Source organism: Solanum lycopersicum, chromosome 5, assembly GCF_036512215.1.
Source record: "Solanum lycopersicum chromosome 5, SLM_r2.1".
Lineage (NCBI taxonomy): Eukaryota > Viridiplantae > Streptophyta > Magnoliopsida > Solanales > Solanaceae > Solanum > Solanum lycopersicum.
In genome coordinates, this window is record NC_090804.1 from 33,073,471 (window position 1) to 33,100,426 (window position 26,956).

Here is a 26,956-nt window from a genome sequence, read left to right on the forward strand (position 1 = left end):
TCTCACTAGGCCTTTCGTTAGTGGATCTTACACATTATCGCTTGATATCACATAGTCAATTATGATAATCTCACTAGAGAGTAGTTGTCTTACGGTGTTATGTCTTTGTAATATACTACGAAACTTCCCATTGTACATGACGCTCCCTGCCCTACCTATTGCTGCTTGACTATCGTAATGCATGCAGATAGGTCCCACAGGTTTGGGCCAAAATGGAATATACTCTTGGATTTTTCGGAGCCATTCAGCTTCTTCACTAGCCTTATCTAAAGCAATAAATTCATATTCCATTACGGAGTGAGCGATACATGTTTATTTGGATGATTTTCAAGAGACTGCTCCTCCACCAAGTGTAAATACATAACCACTTGTGGATTTTATTTTATTTAACCCGGTGATCTACTTTGCATCACTATATCCTTTAATCACATCATGTTATTTATTATGATGCAAAGCATAGTGTTGTGTATGTTTTAGATACCACAACACACGTTTCATTGTCATCCAATGAGTTTGATTCAGATTATTAGTAAACGTAACTGACTCAGTTTGCTAATAGCACATGTTATATCTGGTCGCGTACAATTCATAATATACATCAAACTTCCCAACACTCTGCACACACCAATTGAGAGTCACTTTCACCTTCATTCTTTTGAAATGTAAAGCTTAAGCCAATTGGAGTTTTGACAACATTATTTTAAGTACTTGAACTTATCCAATACTCTTCAACATAATGGGATTGATATTATGGTAGTCCCTGAGGATTCTTGAGAATCCTGATCCCTAAGATCAAATTAGGAACTCCTAAGTCCTTCATATTGAACTTGTTGGATAACATACACTTACTAAAATTTATATCGTCAATATCTTTACTCATTCTTAACATGTCATCAACGTACATACAAAAAATGACTTCATGATTCGAAATATTTTTAATGTAAACACACCTATCACATTCATTAATCTTGAATCCATTTGTCAACATTGGTTGGTCAAATTTAGCATGCATTGTTTGGGCGCTTGCTTGAGCCCATAAAGAGACTTCACAAGTCTGCACAAAATCTCTTCTTTACCGGGAACTACAAATTCTTCAGGTTGTTCCATGTAAATTTCTTCCTCCAACTCTCCGTTAAGAAGGCTGTCTTTACATCCGTTTGGTGAATTTTAAGATCATACACAGTCGCTAGTGCTATTAACATCATAATTGATGTTATCCTTGTTACTTGAGAGTATGTGTCAAAGTAATCTAGACCTTTCTTTTATCTGTATCCTTTGATTGCGAGTCTAGTCTTATATTTAACAATATTTCCATTAGCTTTCATTTCATATTTAAAAATCCTCTTTGATCCCAAAAGGTTTGTTTCCTACAGGAAGATCAATCAATTTCCAAGTATGATTACTTCAAATTCATTCGATCTCATTATTGACAACTTCTTTCCAATAAGTTGACTCAGACGAATACATAACTATTTTAACTGTTTAAGGCTCATTTTCAAGCAACAGTGCCACAAATTTTAGTCCGAAAGAAGTGGGTTTCCTTTGGCAAGTGTTATGCCTAGGATCCTTACTAAGTAGTGTATTTTCCGTTGATTCTTCATGTGGTCGTTTAGTTCTTTCACTTGTGGACTCACATTTAGTTTTATACAAATAACTGTGTCAAAAAAACTCTGCGTTATCTGACTCAATTATTGTATTAACATTAATCTCAAGATTATCAGATTTGGGAACCAAAAACCGATAGGCCTTACTATTCACGACATATTCAATAAATACGCAATCCACCATTTTGAGTCCAATTTTCATCTTTTTGGGTAAAGGAACCTCTATTATAGCTAAACACCACAACACTTTGGAATATTTCAAGTTGGAATTTCTTCCTTTCCACAACTCATATGGAATTGATTGTGTATTGATATGGGGTACGCTATTGATTATCTTATTAGCCGTAAGGATGAATCGCGGTGAATCAGAATTGATCATTAAGGCATTCATCATTTCCTTTGATGTTTTGTTCTTACGTTTTGCCAACCCATTTGACTGTGGTGTGTAGGGTGCAGTAGTTTAATGAAAAATGTCATATTCCGAACATATCTCTACAAAAGGAGATTCGCATTCTCCACTCCTATCACTTTGAAATCATTTTTATATTTAGATTCAATTGGTTCTCTACTTCATTTTTGTATTGCTTAAATGCATCAATTGCTTCATATTTACTATTAAGCAAATATAAATAACAAAATCGAGTGAAGTAGTCAATAAAAGTTGCAAAATACTTTTCCTCACCACGAGATGGTGTCGACTTGATATCGCATATATCTGTGTGAATTTAGTCTAAAGATTTTGAATTTCTTTCAACATACTTCTAATAATGTTTAACAAACTTACTTTCCATACAAATTTCACATTCCGATTTATCACATTTAAAAACCAGTCAATACTTTTAAAGTAATCAATTTTCGCAAGACTTTGTAATTTATATGTCCCAAACGGGCATGTCATAAATCATTTGACTTCAATAAGTAAACAGAAGCACAATTCTTATTAATATTGTCAACAACCATTAAATTCATTTTGAAGAGGCCCTCACTGATGTAGCTCTTTCCTAAGAATATCTCATTCTTACTTATTTCAGTATTGTCACTAACTAGGACACACTTAAACTCGTTCCTAATGAGCGGTGCAGCAGAAACTAAATTCTTCCTAATAATAGGGACATGCAGACCACATTTCAAAGTCAACACCTGGCCGGATGTCATTTTCAACATTACTTTATCCTTGATGTTGTTGTGTTTCCCATGAATAAATCTTCATTGAACTCAATAGGAGTGTACGTTGCAAAGGCTTCTTTGGCAGACAAAATATGTCGAGTGGCACCTGAGTTGAGAAATCACTCCTTGGAATTTCCAACTAAGTTGCACTTCGAGATCATTGCACATAAGTTATTTGCCTTTTTCATCTCTTTCACGATGTTTGCTTGACTTTTGTCTTTGCCTTTGCCTTTGTCTTTGTCCTTTCTTGGACCATGATAGTCAGAAGACTTGTGACCAGTCTTACCACAATTGTGATAGTTGCCCTTGAATTTCTTCTTGGCCTGTCTAAATTCTGTCTGTTGGACTTCTCTCTCTTCTTATCTTTGATAGGAGCTTCTTCAACAATGTTAACTTCAATTATTGTCAAGCTCTTACGAGACTTCCTTTCGGTGATTTTGTTATCTTTCTCTTTCGTGAGCTGAACCACAAGATCTTCAAGCCTCATTTCCTAATGCTTGTGCTTCAGATAATTCTTGAAGTCGTTCCACGAAGGAGATAATTTTTCGATCATTTCAGCCACTTGAAAAGCTTCATTTACTACTATATCTTCAGCAATCAGATTATGGAAAATAAGTTGCACTTCATACACTTGTGATCTAACAGTTTTACTATCTACCATTTTATAGTCTAAAAACTTTGCGACCAAAATTTTTCAAGCATGTATCTTCTGTCTTATATTTCTTCTCAAATGTATCCTACAATTGTTTCGAAGTTATCATTGCACTATAGATATTAAATAAGTCATCATCTAAAGAACTCAGAATGTAGCCCTTACTTAGGAAGTCTGCATGTTTTAATGCTTCAAAAATCATGAATTTTTCTCTGTCTAGCATTTCAACAACAGGCACTGGAGTTTCTTCATTGGTACTTTCTGCACACCAAGAGTGGTAAGCCAAAAAAATACGCGTTGTTGCCATCCTTAAAAATTCATAGCAGAGAATTACCCGGTTTCTCTACTTGTGGTACAACAGTTCAGGTTGGTGCAACAACAGTCAATGTAACATTGTTGTTTGTCATTTCTGATAAACAAAAATCGATGCAGTCTTAGTAAGCAATAACTTAAAGTTGCAGACATAAAGGACTATATAACCACGAAGGTTTTTGTCTTCACCGGAAACACATATTAAAAATAAAATAATTTCCTTAAGACTGTTGCCAATATGTGTTTAAAAAACAAAATTATTGATTCTAACAACAATTTGCAGAAACACGAAGTTACCAAATTTAAAGAACCGGTAATAAAGATGAACAAAAATTAATTCACAAAACTTAAAATCTGTAAATGTACCAGAATTAGAAAATTAGAACAGAAAAAGATCAAACCCGCTGAATTCACAGTATCCCCTTAAGAAAATTATTCCCCTTTAGTATCCGAGGTTTGATTTGGAATATGTCCTTCCAGGATAAAATGATCTCAATCACCAGCGTATTGATACCAAAAACTCTGGTGTCAGCGAACCACTCAACAGCAGTAGAGTACATGAAGAATTTTTTGTGCAAAAGATGAAGAAGTCAGAAAAATTCGTATAAAAAAATTCTGAACAATGAGTGATATTTATAGGCAAGAGCTGGTTCTGAAAGGTTGCAACCCTTTCAGATTCCACACAACCATTCATGAAATTCGCAATCTTTCAAATGGTCATGGATGTTTCTGAAAGCTGCAACCTTTCAAAATAGTCACTTCCAACGATCGGAAATTCAAATAAAATAAGAAAGAATTAAAATAAAATGGGTCGTACGCAGATCCGAGTTGGGTCGGTCAATTAACTAATTAATTAAAATATTTTGATTAATTAACTTACTGATTAAAACATTTTTATCATTTAGTTTAATTAATTTAATAAATAATTAACTATAGTCGTAGCCGTAGTCGAGCCGAGCGAGCGACGACGACGCGAGGGGGTCCCTCTTTCCAATCCTTTTAACAATTAATAGGAGTTTTCTATATTTAAACTATCATATTTTTCTTTCCACCACCGATGAGGGACAAATGCCTATTCACTAAATCATAAGAGGACTTTTCAAGTTTTCAACTCTTCAAATTCCCAACTTCCCAAGTTCCTCTCTTTGCATCTTCTCTCCATTTTTCATTAACTCTTGCTACATACCAAACAGTAATAAAAGCATGAACTTTGAAGATTTTTTTTTCGTCAGGTAACTTTTTATTGTCTTTCTTATTAAATTTGTGATACTTACTTATCATCATTAAATTATATTTATTTTTCGTGTAGATTGTACAAATGCGCAAAGAGAAAAATGAAGTTGCAACCTGTGAATTGTATTCTTTGGCTAGAGCCCATTTGATGGTGTTCAAAGATTCAAGGGGTATGAAATAAATGAATTTAGATTTCATACTAAACTACTTGACGAAACGAGGAAGATCCAAAATAGTGGTGCTTTAGTAAGAGAAGCAAACGGCCGTAAGAATATTAATTATTATGGAGTTTTGACTAAAATAATAGAAATTAAATATTTTGAAGGTAAGTGGATTGTTATATTTAAATGTAATTGGTATGATGTTGATCACATCGGTATAGGAGTGAAAATAGATAAACATGATTTTGTTAGTGTTAACACTAAGCAACAATTAGTAACAGATGAACCATTTGTGCTTGCATCTCAAGCAGAACAAGTTTTTTATGTGAAGGACCATCTTCATCCTAGTTGGTCAATTATATTGAATGGTCATGCGACCAATTTTATCGGAGGTGCTATTGATGAAAATACTTTTCAACAAGCTGCTTATAATGAGTTATTGCATATATGTGAGGATGATGAAGACATTTGAATTGGAAAAGAAATGATCTTGATGTTACCTTGACTGATGATATTACTGAAGTTAGTGAATCAGAACCAGAAACTGATGATGAAGATTTGTTAATATAGATATTTTGAACTCTTATTTTTATTTGATTATATTCAATTAAGGTAACAATTTTAGTTGCTTATTCTTGAAAGATGATCTTTATTTTATTGAGTTACTCTTATTGGAAACAAATCAATATTCAGTAGTGTTGAGTTGATAATATCAACTATATTGAGTTGGAATGTTATTATTATTATTATTATCTACATGGTGTTTGTTGAGAAAGCCTTCAGTTGCAATGTGATTTTTTTTTTGGGTGAGGGATATTAAATCATACACTAAATACTAGTAGCTTGTAGAATGATTTTTGGAAACAAATTGTCAACGTTTATTATTTTTCTACTAAAAAGATTATTTTCTCTTTAGATTGTGACACTCTTCATATTTTGTGTCTCTCATTGAATACCAAAATTATTATTGTTAATTTATTATGATCATGTAAGTACTAATATTATGATAATTTCAATCGTATTTTTTTTAATATAGATAAAATATTAGTATGTACTACAAACTTTAAATTGTGATTGAACATAGTTATTAACTATGAACTATTTATCAAAATAACAATTTTATGGCTATATTATTTTATCATGATAAATAATATACTTTACTAAAAAAATTATTTATTTGGCTATAATATTTTTTTTAAATCATTTCTTGTGGCTAAAAGCTTATTGTTACTTCAAAATAATTTAACCAGATCGTAGCAAAATTGAAATTATCTATGCAATTTTAATATAGCAAAAAAAATTCATGACTATATTATCTAATATTGCCCCAATTTTTATAACTTTGAGAAAAGCTATTGTTTAGCCAGAGATTTGCTTCAACAATAATTTCTTGTGGCAAAAATTTATTATTACTACGATACATTTTAGCTTGTGGCAAAAATTAATATTAGTTATGAAATATTATGAAAGCAAAATATTTTATGGCTATTTCATTAAACTTTTGTCACAATCTTTTATTACTTGAAGTAAGATTATTTATTTAGATACAATATTTATTTTAAATTACAGATTGTAATTTGTAGCTAAAAGATTATTATTGCTAGAGTTAATTTTATTGAGTGTCCAAAACTTTTAATTAGCTACAAAATTTCATTGTAGCAGAAAATTGTAGCTATTTAGGTACTTATTGCTACTATTGTTAGCAATTATAAAAAAATTAGGATTTAGCTTTGTCAATATAATTTTGTGGCTAAGAAATTTGATAAATTTTAAGTCACAAAATTCAAATTTTTATTGCAAGTATTAGATAATAGCTACGATTTTCAAATTCATAGCTTAGATTTTGTAGCTACAAATTAATTATCTTGTAGTGACACATCAATACCCACCGTGGACACACACTTAACATGACAGTGCAGTTTCGAAAAGAAGTAAGCATGCGAGAAACCCTTCAATAAAATTAACTGATTTCATAGTGGGAACACGGTGATGAGAACCAGGGGCGGATCTATTAAGGCTCGTGGGGGTGCCACGCCACCCACGAGCTTCGAGGGAAACTCTATTTGTATATGATTATTTATATATAATATATGTATAAATAATAGTGTCACCCATAGAACAAAATTAATCTTTGGCACAGTGGTAAACCATCAACTTGATGGGTCTTAGTTTGCGGGATTGATTCCAGCTAGGAGCGCATTTTTTTAAAACCATAAGGCACATTTTCTTTTGTTTTTTGGTTTTTTTTACTTATTATTAAGTACCAATCAATAATTATTTTTTTAACTAATTTAATTTAATTCTTTAATTTTTTTATAAGATTAAATATATGATAAAATAGTATCTCTTGACCGTTGAAATCCTGACTCTTCCTTTAAACTTTTGAACAACACAAAAATTGTCATTAATTAAAGCTTCAGCCTTCCGATCATTGCCCAATCAGCTCTCTCGTAAAGCCACAAGACGAATAATTTTATCTGAATCTAAAATTGATTTAATCAATGAGTCTACTGAGCATTAGAGACGAATCCAAAATTTGAAGATTTTGATGCACCAATATACTATCTTAAATTAGGTAGTTAACGAAACTTTTACTATAATTAACGAATAATGTAGTCTTTGATTAGTAACTAATGACTAAAATATGATTTATAAGCTAAACTTAAAATAAAAATAATGAAATAAGACTAAATCGTATTTCCACGAGTGGTTCCTCTAGCTTATACCAACTAAACAAGGGCACCCCTTCGCTTCTTATGGGTGGACTGTTGATTATATCCTACTTTACGTGAGTTTTTCACGATAAATATACATATATACACGTGATTTCTTTTTGAGGTTAACGGATACACGTGCACCCTATCAAATCATGTGGATCGTCTCTGCTTAGTACTACGTAGGTCCGCCTCTGCTTGGCACCCAGTGACTCCAAATCCTAGATCCGCATCTGATGAGAACATGAACAAAAAGGAAGAGTGTGTAGTTCGTGAAGTGCAGAATTTGATAAATAACAAAGATAGGCATCTGAATTAGTTTGGCAATTATAATCTCAGTTTGAATATGTCATCTCTTTGTTTCTCTGTTTTCTCATCTCCTCCCTTCTTTTCTTGTTATTATTTCAATTGATATTTTCTTTCCAATTTTGTATTTTAATTACAGTTATGATACAAGTCACCTTTATTTGAGAATTATTTTCTTTAGTTTGTGGCAAAATGAGAGAACAAAAAACTATAAAAAAGAATTTATGATAGAATGTGATTTTGATCAATTGACTTATATAATAATAATATTTTTTTTAAAAATAATAAATCTCTATCCAAATAAAAGATTCTAAATTATCAAGCTATGGGTGCTACTGTGTTTTTGTATATTCTATTTATAGATTTTAAAGAAATTTTCACAAAAAAAATAAAATATATATATAAAAGAGTTTTTTTCATCCAAATAAAAAAATGATTTTGAATTAAAATAGAATTATGATAGCTGAGGACTAAATAGAAAATTTGGTTCAGATCTAACCGAAAGAGGAAAGTAGAATGAAACTAACGCCTTGTTTGGATGGTTACTATTCATGTGATATTATATTGTTAGTTTAAATATAATTTTTTTACGTTATTTAAATTTTATTATATATATCATTTAAATTCATTATTAAGTATAAAAAGACTTATTTTATATAATAATCGATTTGGTGTTATCATATTATTATCTTAATATTTTCATATCATTTTATCTTTACTTATTATTTAATAATAATATTCCATCTATTATCCTATACTTTTATGATAACTTTACCACATAGCCTATTATTTTGATAAATTTATTACTCAAATTATCAATGACTATAAAAAAGGGTAGAAAGAGAGAGTTGAGAATGCAAATGGCAGAAGAGTGGTCATATTGCATCTCTCTTTCTAGAAAAAAAGATTACGCGACTCTCTATCTATTATTAATACTAATTCTGTAATTAATTAATTCAATACGAGTGATTTGATGTGGCCCCACGTTGGTATCGTATAAGTTGTACATTGAGTGAACAGTAATAGTAGTTGTTATATAAAATAGAACCGAGGAAATAATAATTATTTGAAAAGATTGGTTGAGTCAGAAGAGTATGCCAGTTCAGCAAAAAGTTCACAAAGATATTTTCACATTCCAACCCTAAAAAATAGAAAGGTGATTTTGGTAGTCTTCTCTGTCCATTTCATTTCTGGATATATCTTAGAACAACAATCATCAAGATTCACTAGTACTTTGAATTGTGATAATGAGTCCCGGGGAAAGCCGTCCCTGTGATTTCTGCAATCAGCAGATTGCCGTCCTTTACTGCCGAGCTGATACAGCTAAGCTCTGTCTTTTTTGTGACCAACTTGTTCATTCAGCTAACGCTCTTTCTAAGAAGCATCTTCGTTCTCAGATCTGTGATAATTGTGGCTCTGAACCTGTTTCTATTCGTTGTGATACCGACAAACTTGTACTCTGTCAAGAATGTGATTGGGATGCTCATGGAAGTTGTGCAGTTTCTGGTGCACACGATCGGAGTCCTGTTGAAGGGTTTTCTGGATGTCCTTCTGCTTCTGACCTTGCTTCAGCTTGGGGTTTGGATATTGAGTCAAAAAAACTACATCAGCAGCATACCGTTTTGGAGTATCCTTCTTGGATGTCTAAGGATGCTCCTCCTTCTGTTTTGTTGCAGGATTTAATGGTACCTAGCGCTATTAATTCTGCTATTTACTCCACCAAACAAACTCCAACTTGTGGCAAGCAGAAACAAGTCATATTCAAACAATTAATTGAGCTATTCAAGAGAGATTTGGCTGATGGGGTTGGAGCTGGAGCTGGAGCTGGAGCTGAAGATTTGGTTCCAAAGACACCTAATGCCACTAGTGATTGGCAGGGAAATATTAATGTGTCGATCATGGATGGTGTCACTCAGAAGCCTCAGCAGCAACAGCCGCAAAATGTGCCATTTACCTCTTCGATTATGCCTCATAATCCGAAAGACAGTGACCAAATGGTGGAACGGAATATTTTGTGGAGGGGGAATTCATTTGATCAAAACACTCAGGTATTCTTCTACATTTTCACGGTGCTATTCACTCATAGTTGGGACATTTAGCATGGCCCAAAGAAGTGCAATTGTGGCCAGTTCTGTTGTCTCATTACGAATTGTTCTATACATTTTACTATTTTGTTTTAAATGTGGAAAGTGTTATGCAGAGTAGGATAAAACTGCTTTCTTTGCATTGTCTATCGAATTTTAGTTGAACTCGGGATTTCTTCATACTAATAGTGATATGATTGATATAGAGCATTCACATGGATCTGCAAGTATGATGATGCATTGAATTGAGAAAGAAGAGATTATAAGCCTATTTCATCATTGTGTTTAGTGACGTTCGAGTACATTTGAGATGTCCAAGAAACTTGTGATAGCTTGATTTGTTTCCAGTGCACATCTAAAAAGTAGAGGTGACTTCCATCATATTGGAATGTTGGGGATAGTGGGTTGAAGGTTGGAAACACAAGTTTTTTGTACTAACGGATGTAGTTATGTCAAATATGTACAGGCAGCATGCCTAATTTCCTTTTCTGACTAGTTTTTCAGATTGTGAGTTGGTAATATTCTAGATCTACAAATAGAGAAAAGGTACATAATACTATGGTGTTGAATTTTAATAATACTCAAGTGTTAAGAAAATTTTCTATTTCCATTTTAGGAGAATGATATTGAGAACTATCTTTTAGCTGTTAAAATCAATTATTCCACTTTAATCTTCTCTTGCAAAAAGTATTTGGATTTTACAAACCTGCAACAATATTAAAGAGTAACAATTAGTGTCGGAGAATTATGCTTTTGAATTTTTGAACTAGAAAAACTTAGAAGGAAGAGATTTACTTCATCTTGTACCATCTTTACGTACCTGAAAAGGTACAAGCTTCATTCCTCTGCAACATCTTTGATCCAGTTCTGGCAATTGTTCTGATTGTGTACATTGCCTTTTGTATTTGTTTCTTCAGATATGGGATTTTAATCTGGGGCAGTTGAGGAGCCATGAACAGTCTAGCTCATTGGAAGCAGATTACAGTGAGAGCGACATGGCGTGCATGATGAAAAGCTATGGTGAACTCATAAAAGGAACATCATTAGCAACTTCAAAAGTATTAGGACTCTCAGGCATTAACTGCTCCGTTGTCCATGATGATATGACAGCCTTCAGTGTAAGCTCTAGCCACGCGTTAATTTTGATTTTCTTTTTCGTTTAGTTGAACTCAATATGCATAGTTTTAATCCCATAAATCAATGATTGTGGCATTAATTCTTCGCACTTGTACTTGTAAGTGACATCAGAAACTTCTTTTACCAACTTCACATTTCTTTTGTTCAGTTTTGGAGGAATATTGATGATTCCTTTGTGTGTTGAGGAATCGGATATATATATATATATATATTAGCTTCACAAATTCTAAATTCCAGCAAAGGGATGATGCACAAGTAATAATGCTGTGCCTTTAACCTGAATATGAGCATACCAATTGTAATAAACTCTTAAATTCTCTGGTCAGCACCTTCATGAATCGATGACAATTGGAGGTTCCATCAAGTAAACTGCCAATAAGCTGACACTTTAAAATGTATGATACAATGATGTCTTCCTCCTGAACCCGAAAAATTAACTTGCTTATCGCCTTGCAGAATAATTCGAATAACCGAGCAGCAAGCCAGGGGCCAGCGACATCTGAGAGCAACAATTTACCAAGAATAAAGACTTCATCTGACTTAGGTTGTGTAAAGCCGAAATGCGGTGGAGTATCTACAGATCTCAACTTCATGGACCAAAGCATTGTTGTGGGAGGTGACAACACTGGTGAAGAAACACTCAAGGCTGATATGGAGCTTCTGGCAAAGAACAGAGGAAATGCAATGCAACGTTATAAGGAGAAAAAGAAAACACGAAGGTAGGTTATCTCTTTTAGTTTTCCTTTCAGCATAGTTATCCCTAGCTGCCTCTGAGTTTGTCCCTATATCCTGGCTTTGTTGCATCTCTGAGTCCGTGGTTTGTGATGCCAGATATGATAAGCACATTCGATATGAATCGAGGAAGGCCAGAGCCGATACTAGAAAGCGAGTTAAGGGTCGATTTGTGAAGGCTAATGAATCTCCAGATGGCTGAGTACCTGTTGAATGGCTGAGGATGAGGATCTTTTTGTCTCTGTGTGTATATATTTCTTAGTCTACCTCATATTTGTAAACTTAGGTTTGCTTTGATGCTATCTGTGGCACCAATTGTTAGTTAATATTCTAGTCACGCGTTTTGCTTCTGGTTATATATTAAGTGCTTGCACATACAACCTTGATCATCAATTAGGTTTGTGGCTAGATCCCTCACCGGGGAGCCAGCTTTTTGAGATAAGTCTTGGAAGTGGATAGTGTAGGTACAATCAATTCACTCTCCCTCTGGCAATACATGTCACTTAATGTCTTTTTTAGTGACATACGTTCACTCTATCGAGATCCAAGTGATTCACTCTATCGAGATCCAAGTGATCAATTTCTTGCTGACTTTAGCTGCTAATAAACACAGTTTAAAATCCCTTCAACACCTGTTAGTTCCCCTCTTCATTTCCTTTATGTTTCCTTTCCTCCAACATTTCTGGAAAGCTGATGTTAAGTAGTTATTTTACATGCTGATAAGTTGATACTGTTGTAACCAATTGTTTTCTTGTACGATATTGTATTATGTTTGGTGTCAAGACTGGAGTATCTTGCATTTATGTTACTCAAATTTTATCTTTATCTTCAAAGCAAGACTCAAATTGGTCATGGTGAAAGACCAATAACCGGAAAGGAATAGAGAAAACGATGAGGAAACATAACCAAAGTAGATTTATTTATCAAAGCCGGGAAATTCCTTGGATCTTGTCTTCAAACCAAACGACCCTAAGAGTTTCTGTATGTCAACTGGATGTGATTAATCATTGAGTATTGGTGCAAATAGATTAAAGAAAATTTTGTTATGTGATGGACGGTTCTCATTTAATGATGTAGAAAGGGTTGATATCATGCCTTATATAACTTTATCCTGAGAGGTCTTGTGAAGGCTAAGCTGTTTTATCATGTGAATGCTTTTAAGGCTTAGAAAACAACCAAACACCGCTCCCTATTTACTTGAGTCACGCCTTGCATTACATGTCTTTCTTTATGAACTAAACTACTTCTACTTATGTTTATGTTCTCATTCATTCATTTCAAAATCCCTTAGCTTGGTGAATCATGAAAGACTTATCTTTCTTTCAGTTGAAAAATGTTATGGGAGCTAAGATGAAGAAAGGCTTTAAAAGCTTCTGTAATAACGACACGTCTACTTCCACTCTCAATTATCAAACCACAGCCTCTGCTCGTCCTGCACTTTCATCTCCTAATTACACCATGGATACAAGGGGAGGAAGCCAGACAACATTGGAGGAGATGTTGCTCCAATTAGACATGGAGGAGAAAATGGCAAAGCTGAACCAATATGGGCCGCATGTCCAACACAGAATGTCATGTATCAATAGTTCTGACATACTAAGAACAGCTAGGAACGCCGCGTTAAATCAGTATCCCCGATTCTCTCTTGATGGCAAAGATGCCATGTATAGGTCTTCTTTCCGTGACATGTCTCCTTTACTAAACACTGCAAGAAATTGCAACCGCAAAATGGACATGAAAAGTAGTGAAACTCAAAACATGCCCTCGACAATAGCAGGAGAGAGAGTGATTTGGTGTAAACCAGGAGTAGTAGCAAAGCTAATGGGACTTGAGGCCATGCCAATTTCAATGTCAGTGCACAGAAAGCATAATAAGGATAGAATCATGAGTGCAGTTGTCAAAAGGCAAAGCCTGAGGAGAAGAGCAGAAAGGTACGAGATGGAGAAAAAGAGATCATCAAGAGGAACGGTGACGGGATGTGGTGGACGCAACTCGATAGAGATGAATCAGAGCTCTTGTTCAAGAAATGGCTATTGTGTTATGAAGCCTGTGGCGATGGACCTTCAAGAAGTAGGCTGGCCAATGCGGGGCGCGGTTTTGTATAGAAATAACGATGCCATGTAAGATAAAAATGTCAAAAATATATACAAGATCATAGTAGCCTTTCTGTGTGTCAAGTTGATTCATCGTCTCTTTATATTTTTCTAGATAATTAGTTACAGGAATATGAGTATAAACTGTAAGTAATAACGTGTGTTTAACGGTAGTCTAAAGCTAAGTCGCACGAACTCTTCACTTTTAATATCGCTTCTGTGTAGGAATCTCCAAAAATACACTATTTTTGACTAATCCGACATGCAGAAATTTTGTAAACTAACACTACAATTATTCAAATGAGGAACCTAGGATTTGCTGGACTGTCCCTCATCTAGCAAATTCCCCATGAAAATTTTAGCTATTTCTTTTTAATTTCTAATACAAAAAGATTAGAATAATTCGATCAGTGGAGAAATGTCAAATGCATTAGGGAAAAATTGATAAGATTGGCTAACAATCAATGAGCGTCTCGATCCCACCAACATTTGGCAATTTAAAATCCTTGCAATGGAGGTAATCAATCATTTTTTTTTTCATTTACAATATATCTCTATTCAACATTTCTAGTCTTTATATATATACTAATTTCTGAACACACACTTTGTGTGTATATCTCCTATCATTGACTACTTAAGTTTAAAAATTCATATGAATATTTGTATGTACTATATTTGAGTTGTGAAATATCTTAATGTTGATCTTATATTCAGATAACTCAATGAAAAAAAAGTTTTCGTCCCATGAAAACCCTCAAATACCTTTTAGTAATTTTGGTTTTTGCCTCGATGCATTATTTGAATTTCTACCTTTGGCTCTAATTACTAAAATAATTTCATTGTCTTCTTAGTTCTTTTGGTAAAAATTTAAAAAATAATTCGCATATAAGTTGTAAACAAACTTTAACAAAAATGAACAACATTTATTTACTAAAGTTAATTGTTATTTGGCAATCAATATATAGTAACAAAAAGTTTATAACTCATAGCAATTCATAAAAAATCATTTTAATTTTGCTAATAATTACATTATAATTTTACTTAGAAATTTGATAAAAATAAATGTCAAAAGATATTAAGAGAGAAAAATCTTAATTCAAAGTTTAAATAAATTCAAATATATATGACTGTTATTGAAATATTATCAACACACATGGTGACACACTTGCACTCATTAACACAATAATAATTCAAAGTTTAAATAAATTCAAATATATATGACTATTATTGAAATATTATCAACACACATGGTGACACACTTGCACTCATTAACACAATAATAATCCTTTATATATATATATATATATATATATATATATATATATATATATATATATTAAGGAATAGATGAAAAATTTATACAAAGTAACAGAGAAAAATGAGCATACGCTATATATCAACTACTTTACTCTATTGTTTATTCAAAAATAGTTCTACTTTTATAAGTTCATTAAACTTTATTTGTTTCGTACAAATTTAAAAGAGAAGATGGTCAAATGTCCCCTTGATGTATATCGAATTTTCAACTACACACTAAAATTTCACAAGAGTCCTATCACCCGTGTACTATTTCAAACTGAAATAATTACCTCCATGAAAACTTAGTTGACATAGTGAGTGTATTTCACTCTCTTTGGGAGAGTGAGCATCAAAATCATTATTAATTTTTTTTAATACCTCTTTTCAGTAAATATGTATATTCTTAATTATTTGTTTTTCGTATTTTGTTTTCAATTCTCCATCAATATAAAAAAAATTTCTCAATCATTCACCACCTCTAAGTTTTGTTGCCACCACCATTTTCACTGAATTCACTATTGTTGATTCCAAACAAATTTTCAAACTCATATAAAACTATACAAAAACAATCAAACTAAATCAATTGAGATAAATTTACATATATTTATATCACCTCATAAGACAAATCAATATGGGTTTACTTTGAATCCAATTGGACCAATCGAAAAAAAAATATTTTTTTACTAATTGACCTTTAATTATCAATAACAAATATCAATCAATTATCTATATCTAAAGTATTGTCACTATTAATCTTTTTAATCTATCAACTGTTATAGAATCATTCTCTTCCTCTTTGAAATTGTCGTCGCCATAGATGATAATGTGGAAGAAATTATAGGCACCTCCTCCTCGTCTTCCTTGACAAGATTGCTTTTCGGTGACCACCATTAATGAAAATAAGGAAACCTTACCCCTAGAAAAAGAACCAGGTTCTTGTAATTTTATCGTAACACAATAAAACAAAGATTTATCATGGAAACCTTCCTAACTCAAGGAAGGGAAAAACCACACCAAAGTTTTATATTAGTTCAAGATTTACAACTCAGTTAATCAATGAATCTAACTCTAAACTTCTACCCTTTTCGATTAACTATAATCGAAAACTCTCCACTCAACAAGAAGTCAGACTCGCTTCTTGTTTACAAAAGCTCTCAACTCTTTTTAACTCTAACCACCCAAGAAGTCAAACCCACTTCTTGTTTACAATTCTCACAACATCTCTCCCAAGAAGTCAAATCTACTTCTTGTTACAATTCCCTCAAGAACTCAACTCCCAAGAAGTCAAACCCACTTCTTGTTACAAATCTAGGAATTATTGTTTGCCAATCTGTGTTATGAAAATCAGAAATTACCGGTTGTAATAAATCATTCAGAAACACGAAGTAACTGAGATTTTTAGAACCAGTAAGTAAGATGAACAGAAATTTATTTGTAAAAAATAATTGAATCTGTAAAAACTTACCAAAATCTGGAATACTCTTTTTAATTTTGGAAGAAAATCAAGTCCACTGAATTCACAGTGTCCCCTTAAGGAAATTATTCCCCTCTAGTATCCGAGTTTGATTTAGAATATAACCTCCCAGGGTAAAATGATCTTAATCAGTAGAGTGTAGATACCAAAAACTCTACTGTCATCGAATCAATCCACAACAGGAAAGTACACGAAGAAATATGTGTTTTGAAGAAGAAGGAAGATCAGAAAATTCATAGGTAAATATTCTGAAGACTGAATGGTATTTATAGGCAACAAGAATATATTTATAGGCAAGAAGAATATATTCAATCGATCATTTGCCAAAGCCAAAGTCAAAGCCGAAGCCGAAGCCGTAGCCGTAGCCGAAGCCGAAGCGAGCGAGCCACGACGACGACGGCGCGAGGGGGGTCCCTCTTTCTAACCCTTTTAACAATTAATAGGAGTGTTTATTTATTTAAACTCTCCTATTTTCATTTCCATTACCGATGAGGGACAATTGCCTTTTTCATTAAAGCATTAGAAGACTTTTCAAGTTCCCAACCTTTCAAGTTCTAAACTTTTTGAATTACTCTCCTTCCCTCTATTTCCCATCAATTCTTGCTACATACCCAACAATCCACCACATTGATGGGGAATAGTTATAACATAGGAATGCACGGACCATTGTGTACTTTACAAGCAAGGACTAATTGCATCTGGATAAGTAGTGAACATATGTCGGACTTTCTGTAGTGAACATATGTCGGATATACTCGGTCAATCGGTAGATGTGATATCTTTGAATTGTAGAGTTTTGGTGTATACCTAGACAACCATATGTCACACAATTAACCCTTTGCTGTTTATGATTCTTACGGTTGTATTCGTTTCAGCCATGAACACCTCCTGGTTTCATGAGTGTATAGAGAATATACTTTTGACATAAAATTTTCTTTGAAGCGGCTTCCACTTCACACTCACATAAGTGATTTCTAACCGTGTCATCTCGTAGATACACTATTTAGTCAAATCTACCAAACTTAGCAAATCATTAAAAACTTTAAGCTTTATTACCTCATTAACAAGCCTTAAAGTCTTAACCTTTTCCTGAACATTGTCTTCATCATGAGAATGGATTGAGTTAATTGACAATGTCGAACCGTCAGCCATAACTTTGTTTTTCTCCTTGAATCTAGCTCTTGGGATCTCCAGTCTGCTAGATAGAGTTATCGTCATGCTGACTTGTCCTAAGCCGTAAACCCATTCCCTTAGATGATCTTTCAACTGCCTCTCTCACTAGGCCTTTCGTTAGTGGATCTGACACATTATCGCTTGACTTTACATAGTCAATTATGATATTCCACTAGAGAGCAGTTGTCTTACGGTGTTATGTCTCCATCGTATATGACGAGACTTCCCGTTGTACATAACGCTCCTTGCCCTACCTATTGTTGCTTGACTATCGCAATGTATGCAAATTGGTCCAACAGGTTTGGGCAAGAATGGAATATCCTCCAGGAAATTTCGGAGCCATCTCTTCTTCACCAGCCATATCCAAAGCAATGAATTCAGATTCCATTGTGGAGCGAGCAATACATGTCTATTTGGAAAATTTCCAAGAGACAACTCCTCCACCAAGTATGAATACATAACCACTCGTAGATTTTACATCATTTGACCCGGTGATCCAATTTGCATCACTATATCCTTTAGCCACAACAGGATATTTATTATAATGCAAAGCATAATGTTGTGTCCATTTTAGATAACCCAACACACGTTTCATAGACATCCAGCGAGTTTGATTCGGATTAGTAGTGTACCGAATTCGGATTAGTAGTGTACCGACTCACTTTACTAATAGCACATGCTATATCTGGTCGCTGCAATTCATAATCTTTATCAAACATCCCAACACTCTGGCACATTCCAATTGAGAGTCACTTTGACCTTCATTCTTTTTAAATGTACAACTTAAATCAATTGAGTTTTGACAACATTAAAATTCAAGTAATTGAAATTATCCAATACTTTTTTGATATAATGAGATTGAGATAATGCTAGTCCCTGGCGAGTTTTGATAATCCTGACCCCTAAGATCAAATCAGCAACTCCTAAGTCTTTCATATCGAACTTGCTGGACAACATGCGCTTAGTATCATTTATATCGTCAATTTCTTTACTCATTATTAACATGTCATCAACATACAAACAAACAATGACTTCATGATTCATAACGTTTTTAATGTAAACACATTTATCACATTCGTTAATCTTGAATCCATTTGCCAACATTATTTGATCAAATTTAGAATGCCATTGTTTGGGTGCTTGCTTGAGTCCATAAAGTGATTTCACAAGTCTGCTTACTTTCTTTTCTTTACCAGGAACTATAAACCCTTCAGGTTGTTCCATGTAATTTCTTCCTCTAACTCTCCATTTAAGAAGGTTGTCTTTACATCCATTTGGTGGATTTTAAGATCATGCACTGCTGCTAGTGCTATTAACATCCTAATTGATGTTATCCTTGTTACTGGAGAGTATGTGTCAAAGTAGTCCAGACCTTCCTTTTGTCTGTACCCTTTGACTACCAGTCTAGCCTTATATTTGTGAAGAGTCCCATCAGACTTCATTTTCCTTTTAAAGATCCACTTTGATCCTAAAGGTTTATTTCCTGGAGGAAGATCAGTCAATTCCCAAGTGTGATTGCTTAAAATTGATTCAATCTCACTGTTGACTGCTTCTTTTCAATAAGTTGACTCTAGCGAAGACATAGCCGCTTTAAATGTTTGAGGCTCATTTTAAAGCAATAGTGCTACAAAATTTGGTCAGAAAGAAACAGATTTTCGTTGTCGAGTACTCCGCCTAGGTTCCTCACTAGTTAGAAAATTTTTCATTGATTCTTCTCGTGGTCGTTTAGGTCTTTCACTTGTTGACTCACTTTCAGTTTTATACGGACAATGTTTTCAAAAAACTATGCATTATCTGATTCAATTATCGTATTAACATGAATCTCAGAATTATCAGATTTGTGAATCAAAAATCGACAGGCTTTACTATTCACAGCATACCCAATAAAGACACAATCTATTATTTTGGGTTCAATTTTAACCCTCTTCGGTAAAGGAACCTCTACCTTGGTTAAACACCTCCACACTTTGAAATATTTCAAGTTGGGTTTTCTTCCTTTCCACAACTCATATGGAATTGATTGTGTTTTTCGATGGGGTACTCTATTGAGTATTTTATTAGCTGTAAGGATGGCTTTCCCCCAAATATTTTGCGGTGAACCAGAATTGATTATTAAGGCATTCATCATTTCCTTTAATGATCTATTCTTCCGTTCTGCCAAACGATTTGACTATGGTGTATAAGGTGCAGTAGTTTGATAATTAATTCCATATTCCAAAAATATCTCTGCAAAAGGAGATTCATATTCTCCACCCCTATCACTCCGAATCATTTTTATCTTAAGATTCAATTGGTTTTCCACTTCATTTTTCTATTGCTTAAATGCATCAATTGCTTCATCCTTACTATTAAGCAAATATACATAACAAAATCGAGTGTAGTCATCAATAAAAGTTATAAAATACATTTTTCCACCACGAGATGGTGTTGACTTCATATCACATATATTTGTGTGAATTAAGTCTAAAGTTTTAGAATTTCTTTGAACAGACTTATAAGGATGTTTAACAAACTTACTTTCCACACAAATTTTGCATTTCGACTTATCGCATTTAAAATCAGGCAATACTTCTAGATTAACCAATTTTCCCAAGGCTTTGTAATTTACATGTCCCAAACGGGCATGCCATAAATCACTTAACTTCAATAAGTAAACAGAAACAAAATTTTTATTAATACTGTCAACAACCATTACATTTAGTTTGAAAAGACCCTCATTGAGGTATCCCTTTCCTATGAACATTTCATTCTTACTTATTACAGCTTTATCACTAACTAGGGCACACTTAAATCCGTTCTTAATGAGTAGTGCAACAGAAACTAAATTCTTCCTAATAGTAGGGACATGCAGAACATTGTTTAAAGTCAACACCATGCCGGATGCCATTTTTAACATTACTTTCCCAGTTCATGCAATCCTTGCTGTTGCTGTGTTTTCCATGAATAAATATTCGTTGTACTCAACAGGAGTGTACGTTGCAAAGGCTTCTTTCGCAGAGCAAATATGTCTAGTGGCACCTGAGTCGAGAAACCACTCCTTGGGATTTCCAACTAAGTTACACTCCAATATCATTGCGCACAAGTCATCTGCATCTTCCATGTTTTCCACGATGTTTGCTTTACTTTTGCCTTTGCCTTTGTTTTTTTCCTTTATTGAAACATGACAATCAGAAGATCTATGACCATCCTTGCCACAATTATAACAGTTGCCTTTGAATTTCTTCTTGGCCTGTTCTGACTTCTGCCCGTATGACTTCTTTCTCTTTTTGTCTTTGGTAGGAGCTTCTTCAACAATATTAACTCCAATGATTGTTGAACTCTTATGCAACTTCTTTTTGACATTTCTGTTATCTTCCTCAATCTTGAGCTGAATCACAAGATCTTCAAGCTTCATTTATTTACGCTTGTGCTTTAGATAATTCTTGAAATTGTTCCATCAATGAGGCACCTTCTCGATCATTGCAGCCACTTGAAAAGCTTCATTTACTACCATATCTTCAGCAATCAGATCATGGAGAATAAGTTGAAGTTCCTGCACTTGTGATCCAACAGTTTTACTATCTACCATTTTATAGTCTAAAAACTTTGCGGCCACAAAATTTTTCAAGCGTTCATCTTTTGTCTTATATTTCTTCTCAAGTGCATTCTACAACTCTTTTGAAGTTGTTATTGCACTATAGAAATTATATAAGTCATCCTCTAAAGCACTCAAAATGTAACCTTTACATAAGAAGTCTGACTGTCTCCATGCTTCAACAATCATGAATTTTTCCCTGTCTGGCATATCATCAGCAGGAACTGGAGTATCTTCACTTGTAAATTTCTGCAGACCAAGAGTGGTAAGCCAAAAAAATACTCGTTGTTGCCATCCTTTGAAATTCACACCTATGAATTTACGCGGTTTCTCTGCTTATGGTATAAGAGTCCGGGTTTGTGTAGCAACAACCACTGTATCATCGGTGTTTGCCATTTCTGATAAACAAAATTGATACAATATAAGTAAGCAACAAACTATAATTGCAGACTTAAAGAGTATTCACAAAGATTTTTGTCTCCACCAGAAACACAGATTTAATAATTTCCTTAAGATTGTTTGCCAATCTGTGGTATGAAAATCAGAAATTACTGGTTGTAATAAATCATTCAGAAACACGAAGTAACTGAGATTTTTAGAACCAGTAAGTAAGATGAACAAAAATTTATTTGTAAAAAATAATTGAATCTGTAAAAACTTACCAGAATCTGGAATACTCTTTTTAATTTTGGAAGAAAATCAAGTCCACTGAATTCACAGTGTCCCCTTAAGGAAATTATTCCCCTCTAGTATCCGAGGTTTGATTTGGAATATAACCTCCCAAGGTAAAATAATCTTAATTAGTAGAGTGTCGATACCAAAAAGTCTACTGTCAGCGAATCAATCCACAACAGGAAAGTACACGAAGAAATATGTGTATTGAAGAAGAAGGAAGATCAGAAAATTCGTAGGTAAATATTCTGAAGACTAAATGTTTTTCATTGGCAAGAAGAATATATTCTGAAAGGTTGCAACCCTTTCAGAATTGACACAACCATTAATGAAAGGTTGCAAACTTTTAAATGGTATTGACTATTCCTGAAAGTTGCAACCTTTCAGAACAGTCATGGCGGGAATTTTAGATATAACGGAAATGAAAATGGGTCACGCACGCGGATTTGAGTCGGGTCGGGTTAACTAAAAAGTTGAAAAAAATTCAGTTAACTTCTGTTATCAACTAATTAATTGAAAATAATTTTTGGCCATTTAATTAATTAAATAAATAATTAAAATAAATTTTTCCAAAAAATAATCTCTCGATCGATCATTTGCCAAAGCCAAAGCGAGCGAGCAATGACGACGACGGCGCGAGGGGGGTCCCTCTTTCCAATACTTTTAATAATTAATAGGAGTGTTTATTCATTTAAACTCTCCTATTTTCATTTCCATTACCGATGAGGGACAATTGTTTTGGCTTTGATGATAAATTCTCTCGATTTTTGTTTATGCAAAGATGCTTTTTTCCTTCAACTTCTTGATCCTTTTATAGATTTAATTTGCCTTCAACTTCTACAAGGAAAGGAATTACAAATCCTTTTCCTTATTGAACTTGTCTATATTTACTTCTTTCCTTATTTGACTTGAATTGCAACTTCTTTATTTCTTTCCTTCTTTGACTTGAATGACTAATTTTCATTTCTTTCCTTCTTTATTTATTTCCATATTTATTTCCTTCTTTTCCTTCTTTACAATTCTACACTTTTTCTTCTTTTCCCCAATACTTTTTCTTCTTTGCCGCAATCTCTCATAATTATACACATTCGACACCATGCCTTCACTTTATCAATCATCAAAACTACTTTATTTGTTCTCCTACTTTCCAACATTTTTCCCCTTTTTGATGATGATAACCAATGATTTATTACACATCAAGACTATTTGTTAGTCATCAAAACTACAACTCTTTGTCATCCATCAAAACTACAAACTTATTGTTTTCTTATTCCCCAACAATTTTCCCCTTTTTGATGATGAAAAACTATGCATATGTCTATCCATATTATATAATTTCCCCCTTTTGGCATCATTGAAAACCAATAACCAAAAAACCCGAATAACATTCAATGAGTGTAATATCATTTTTAACTCATAGCCACTTGGGCAACACTTTCAAGTACACTTCTTCTAACAAAATGGTTAGTTAATATGAGGATATTAGTTATCTTAAACTCATACACAATTACGATCTTCAATGAGAAACGAAATAAACAAATATGTACCAGTTTATGCCCTTAATAAAAAAGATATGATATCATGAGTATGAGACAGACATAAGCACATCAAAGAGTTAAAGAGTTTAAAATTTAAGGATGAGGATTGGGACAAAGATTACTAAAGTGAGGAAGAAAGGGATGTTTATTGCAGTTGATAATTTTTTTCAGTATGCCCATTGTGCACCAGGTCCTTCATACTGATTAGTTTTCTTAGAATGTGAAATTTCATCAAGAGAAACATGAGGTGCATCATCAATTTTTCATTCCTCCATGAATTTTTTATTAGCCTTTTTCTTGATGACAACTTTGAAGGAGTACCAACTACGAGTAAGAGATTCATTACATTTTGGTGCACAAAGAGATGTGTTTATCAATAATGAAAGCAAGCAACAATTTATTTTTGTGAGAATTGTTCCCCTGAGAGATAGACAAGTTATACACTTGGAATTGATGAAATATCAATTTGGAGTTTGTGAACCTGGTTCAGATGTTGTGGTAAAGCAAGGTTCCCCCTAAATTAAAGCATGAGTGACTTCAATACTGAGATTTTCATCATTAGAACAGTTTGATATTGAATGATTCTTATTGTCAAAGAGTATTTTTGGTGATTTTTAAGAAAGTTGAATTTTGATGATCAACTAGGTTCATTAGTGCATATGTTTGACCAAACTCAAGAAATTCATGCAATGAAAAAGGATGGTACATACCTGGGTATTACAGAGAAACCAAATTTCCCTTTCTAAACATCTGTTTGAGATGTGACTGGAGTGTGTACCTGTTACAGTACGAGGTTGAGTTAGAAGATATTCATTGTATAATTACTCAAGCATAAGATTATTTGTTACTAGCCAATTATTAAAGGAAATCATGATAATGCATCAACTTGTTTCGATAAGACCATGCTTTAACTGATTTTTCTCAAGTTCTTCATATTCAAGACCTTCACGAGAATGTTGCATCATCATATTCTCCCAGATCAAATGAATCTCAAGCTGATTTACAGTGAACCAACCATTGTAAATTTTCAATACCTTCCAATGAATAACAAGGACCATGTTCACACAACGAAGTTCCCCCTAAAGGTGTACCATACTCTTACTGTCCCGATTATTCTATTGTTCCCCCAATCTTCAGAACCATAGATTAGTAGTAATTCACGTTGCAGGTGCATCAATGATTGTTAGATATGAAGCAGGTTCATATGCAGTGTTCCCTAAATTTGCATCATCAAAGATGTTTGATATCATATCACTTTCTTCAACTTTTTCTTTTATCTTGCCTCTTTCATTTTTCTCATCCTTTTCAAGGAATAAACTGCCTCCTTGAAAATCAAAGAGCGAGAGGAAAATTTCTACCATTTTTAGCACCTGTTTGGAGCATGCACTATTCATGTACCAAGTTGGCCTTTTCCCTCTCACCTTCACCTGAAACACTAGTCAAAGATTAGTCTTGGGAACCCATATTAGCTTGGGCCCCTTTATGTGAGTAAAAGGATGAATAAGATTTCTTCTAGCCCATAAAGGAAAATAAGAAAACCTTTTATTTGGAGAATTTTTATTTGGAACCAGGTTCTTATCCATATCAGTCTTTTCCTTTTTGGTGAACTTAACATTTTTCTGAAAAGCCTCAAATAAAGCTTTACATTGATTCTTTAAATGACCTGAGTTTCCACAATGAATTCATAAGCTTTTAGACAAGTGAATAGTGTGTGACACAAGATTATTTTGTTTTTTAAAACCTATCCCACTTCGACTAGTGGTTTGCCTTTCTTGAATCTGAGTTAAAATTTCAGAGGACCTGGTCTATCTAAGATTTCGTTCCAGATCCAGTTTGGTATGATCAAGATTTTATTGTAGCAACCTATTCCTTTCTGTTAAAGCTTTACAATTTATGGTTAACAATTTTATTTTTTCTTCTAGATCTAATTGAAGTTCACTAGCAGAGTTTTTTCCTTTGTGACTTAACTCTGAGATTTTAATCTGGTCTTTTAATTTGTTTTGAAGAAAGTGATTGTGTTTCTCAAGATTGTCATTGACTTTTCTTAAAGATGCATAGTTTTCCATCATTTGTTCTCTTTCAGAATTGATTGACTGATATGCATCTATAAGAGTACTCAATAAGAACTCTAGTTCCTTTTTAGAATATGATTCAATATTTAATTTGATGTGATGAAAAATTACCTTGCTTTGTTTTTCATCTTCTTCATCATCTTCAGAATCTGTTTCAGTAATGAGTGCAAGAAAATCATATTTATTTGATTGTTCTATTGCAAGTAGTTACTGATTTTCGAACTTTCCATCCTCAAATTCTTCTTCTGATAAATCTCCCATAGCGGCAAAAGCTTTTTTTTAAGATCCGCTTCTTGATTGGTCCTTCTTCTGTCTGTGGGAATGTACTTATCATTCTTGATTTCCTTTTCTTTTTCCGAACTATTTCTCTTTTTCTCTAGAGCTTTTAATGGACAAAACTTGACAAAGTGATCCAGACTTCCACACTTGTGACATACTTGATCGATTGGATTTTCAATGATTTTTTGAGAGTTCCTTCCGTCGAATACTTGTCCATTTTTTATTATTCTTGAGAAACTTTCGGTCATTCACGCAATGTTTTCATCGTTAAAATTTTCAGGTGTCGTGCCTGTAAGAACCAAGTTCTTCTCTTTTATTTTGCCTCCAATTTCCTTTTCTTGTTTTTTCTTGAGTTTATAGGTCATGAGGTTTCCAATGAGTTCATCCATAGCTAACTTATCTAGATCACGGGCTTCAGTAATGGCTTCTACTTTGCTTTCCCAAGATTCTGGAAGAACACTCAAAAGTTTTCTGACTGCTTTCCTGTTGGGAATTATTTCACCTAGTGAGTAGATTTCATTAATGATATCAGTGAACCAGGTATGCATCTCTTGGATTGTTTCACCTTCTGTCATTCGAAACAGTTCGTATTGTCTGTTCAAGTTATCTGTTTTAGACTTTTTTACCTGAGTTGTTCCTTCATGCGCAGTTTGCGAAGTTTCCCATATTGCTTTTGCATC

At 33.5% G+C, this 26,956-nt stretch overlaps 2 protein-coding genes across 2 annotated transcripts; both read left to right on the forward strand.

Moving 5' to 3' along the window:
• Positions 1-9,167: 9,167 nt before the first annotated feature.
• On the forward strand, positions 9,168-12,667 carry LOC101254090 (zinc finger protein CONSTANS-LIKE 14-like). Its single transcript, XM_004239253.5, has 4 exons — positions 9,168-10,197; positions 11,151-11,351; positions 11,827-12,089; positions 12,202-12,667. The coding sequence occupies exons 1-4, from the start codon at positions 9,397-9,399 to the stop codon at positions 12,302-12,304; spliced, it is 1,368 nt and encodes a 455-aa protein (XP_004239301.2). The 5' UTR covers positions 9,168-9,396; the 3' UTR covers positions 12,305-12,667.
• A 414-nt stretch (positions 12,668-13,081) lies between these two features.
• On the forward strand, positions 13,082-14,279 carry LOC109120229 (uncharacterized). Its single transcript, XM_019213759.3, has one exon. It carries the CDS (start codon positions 13,405-13,407, stop codon positions 14,224-14,226), a length of 822 nt encoding a protein of 273 aa, XP_019069304.2. The 5' UTR covers positions 13,082-13,404; the 3' UTR covers positions 14,227-14,279.
• Positions 14,280-26,956: the final 12,677 nt, after the last annotated feature.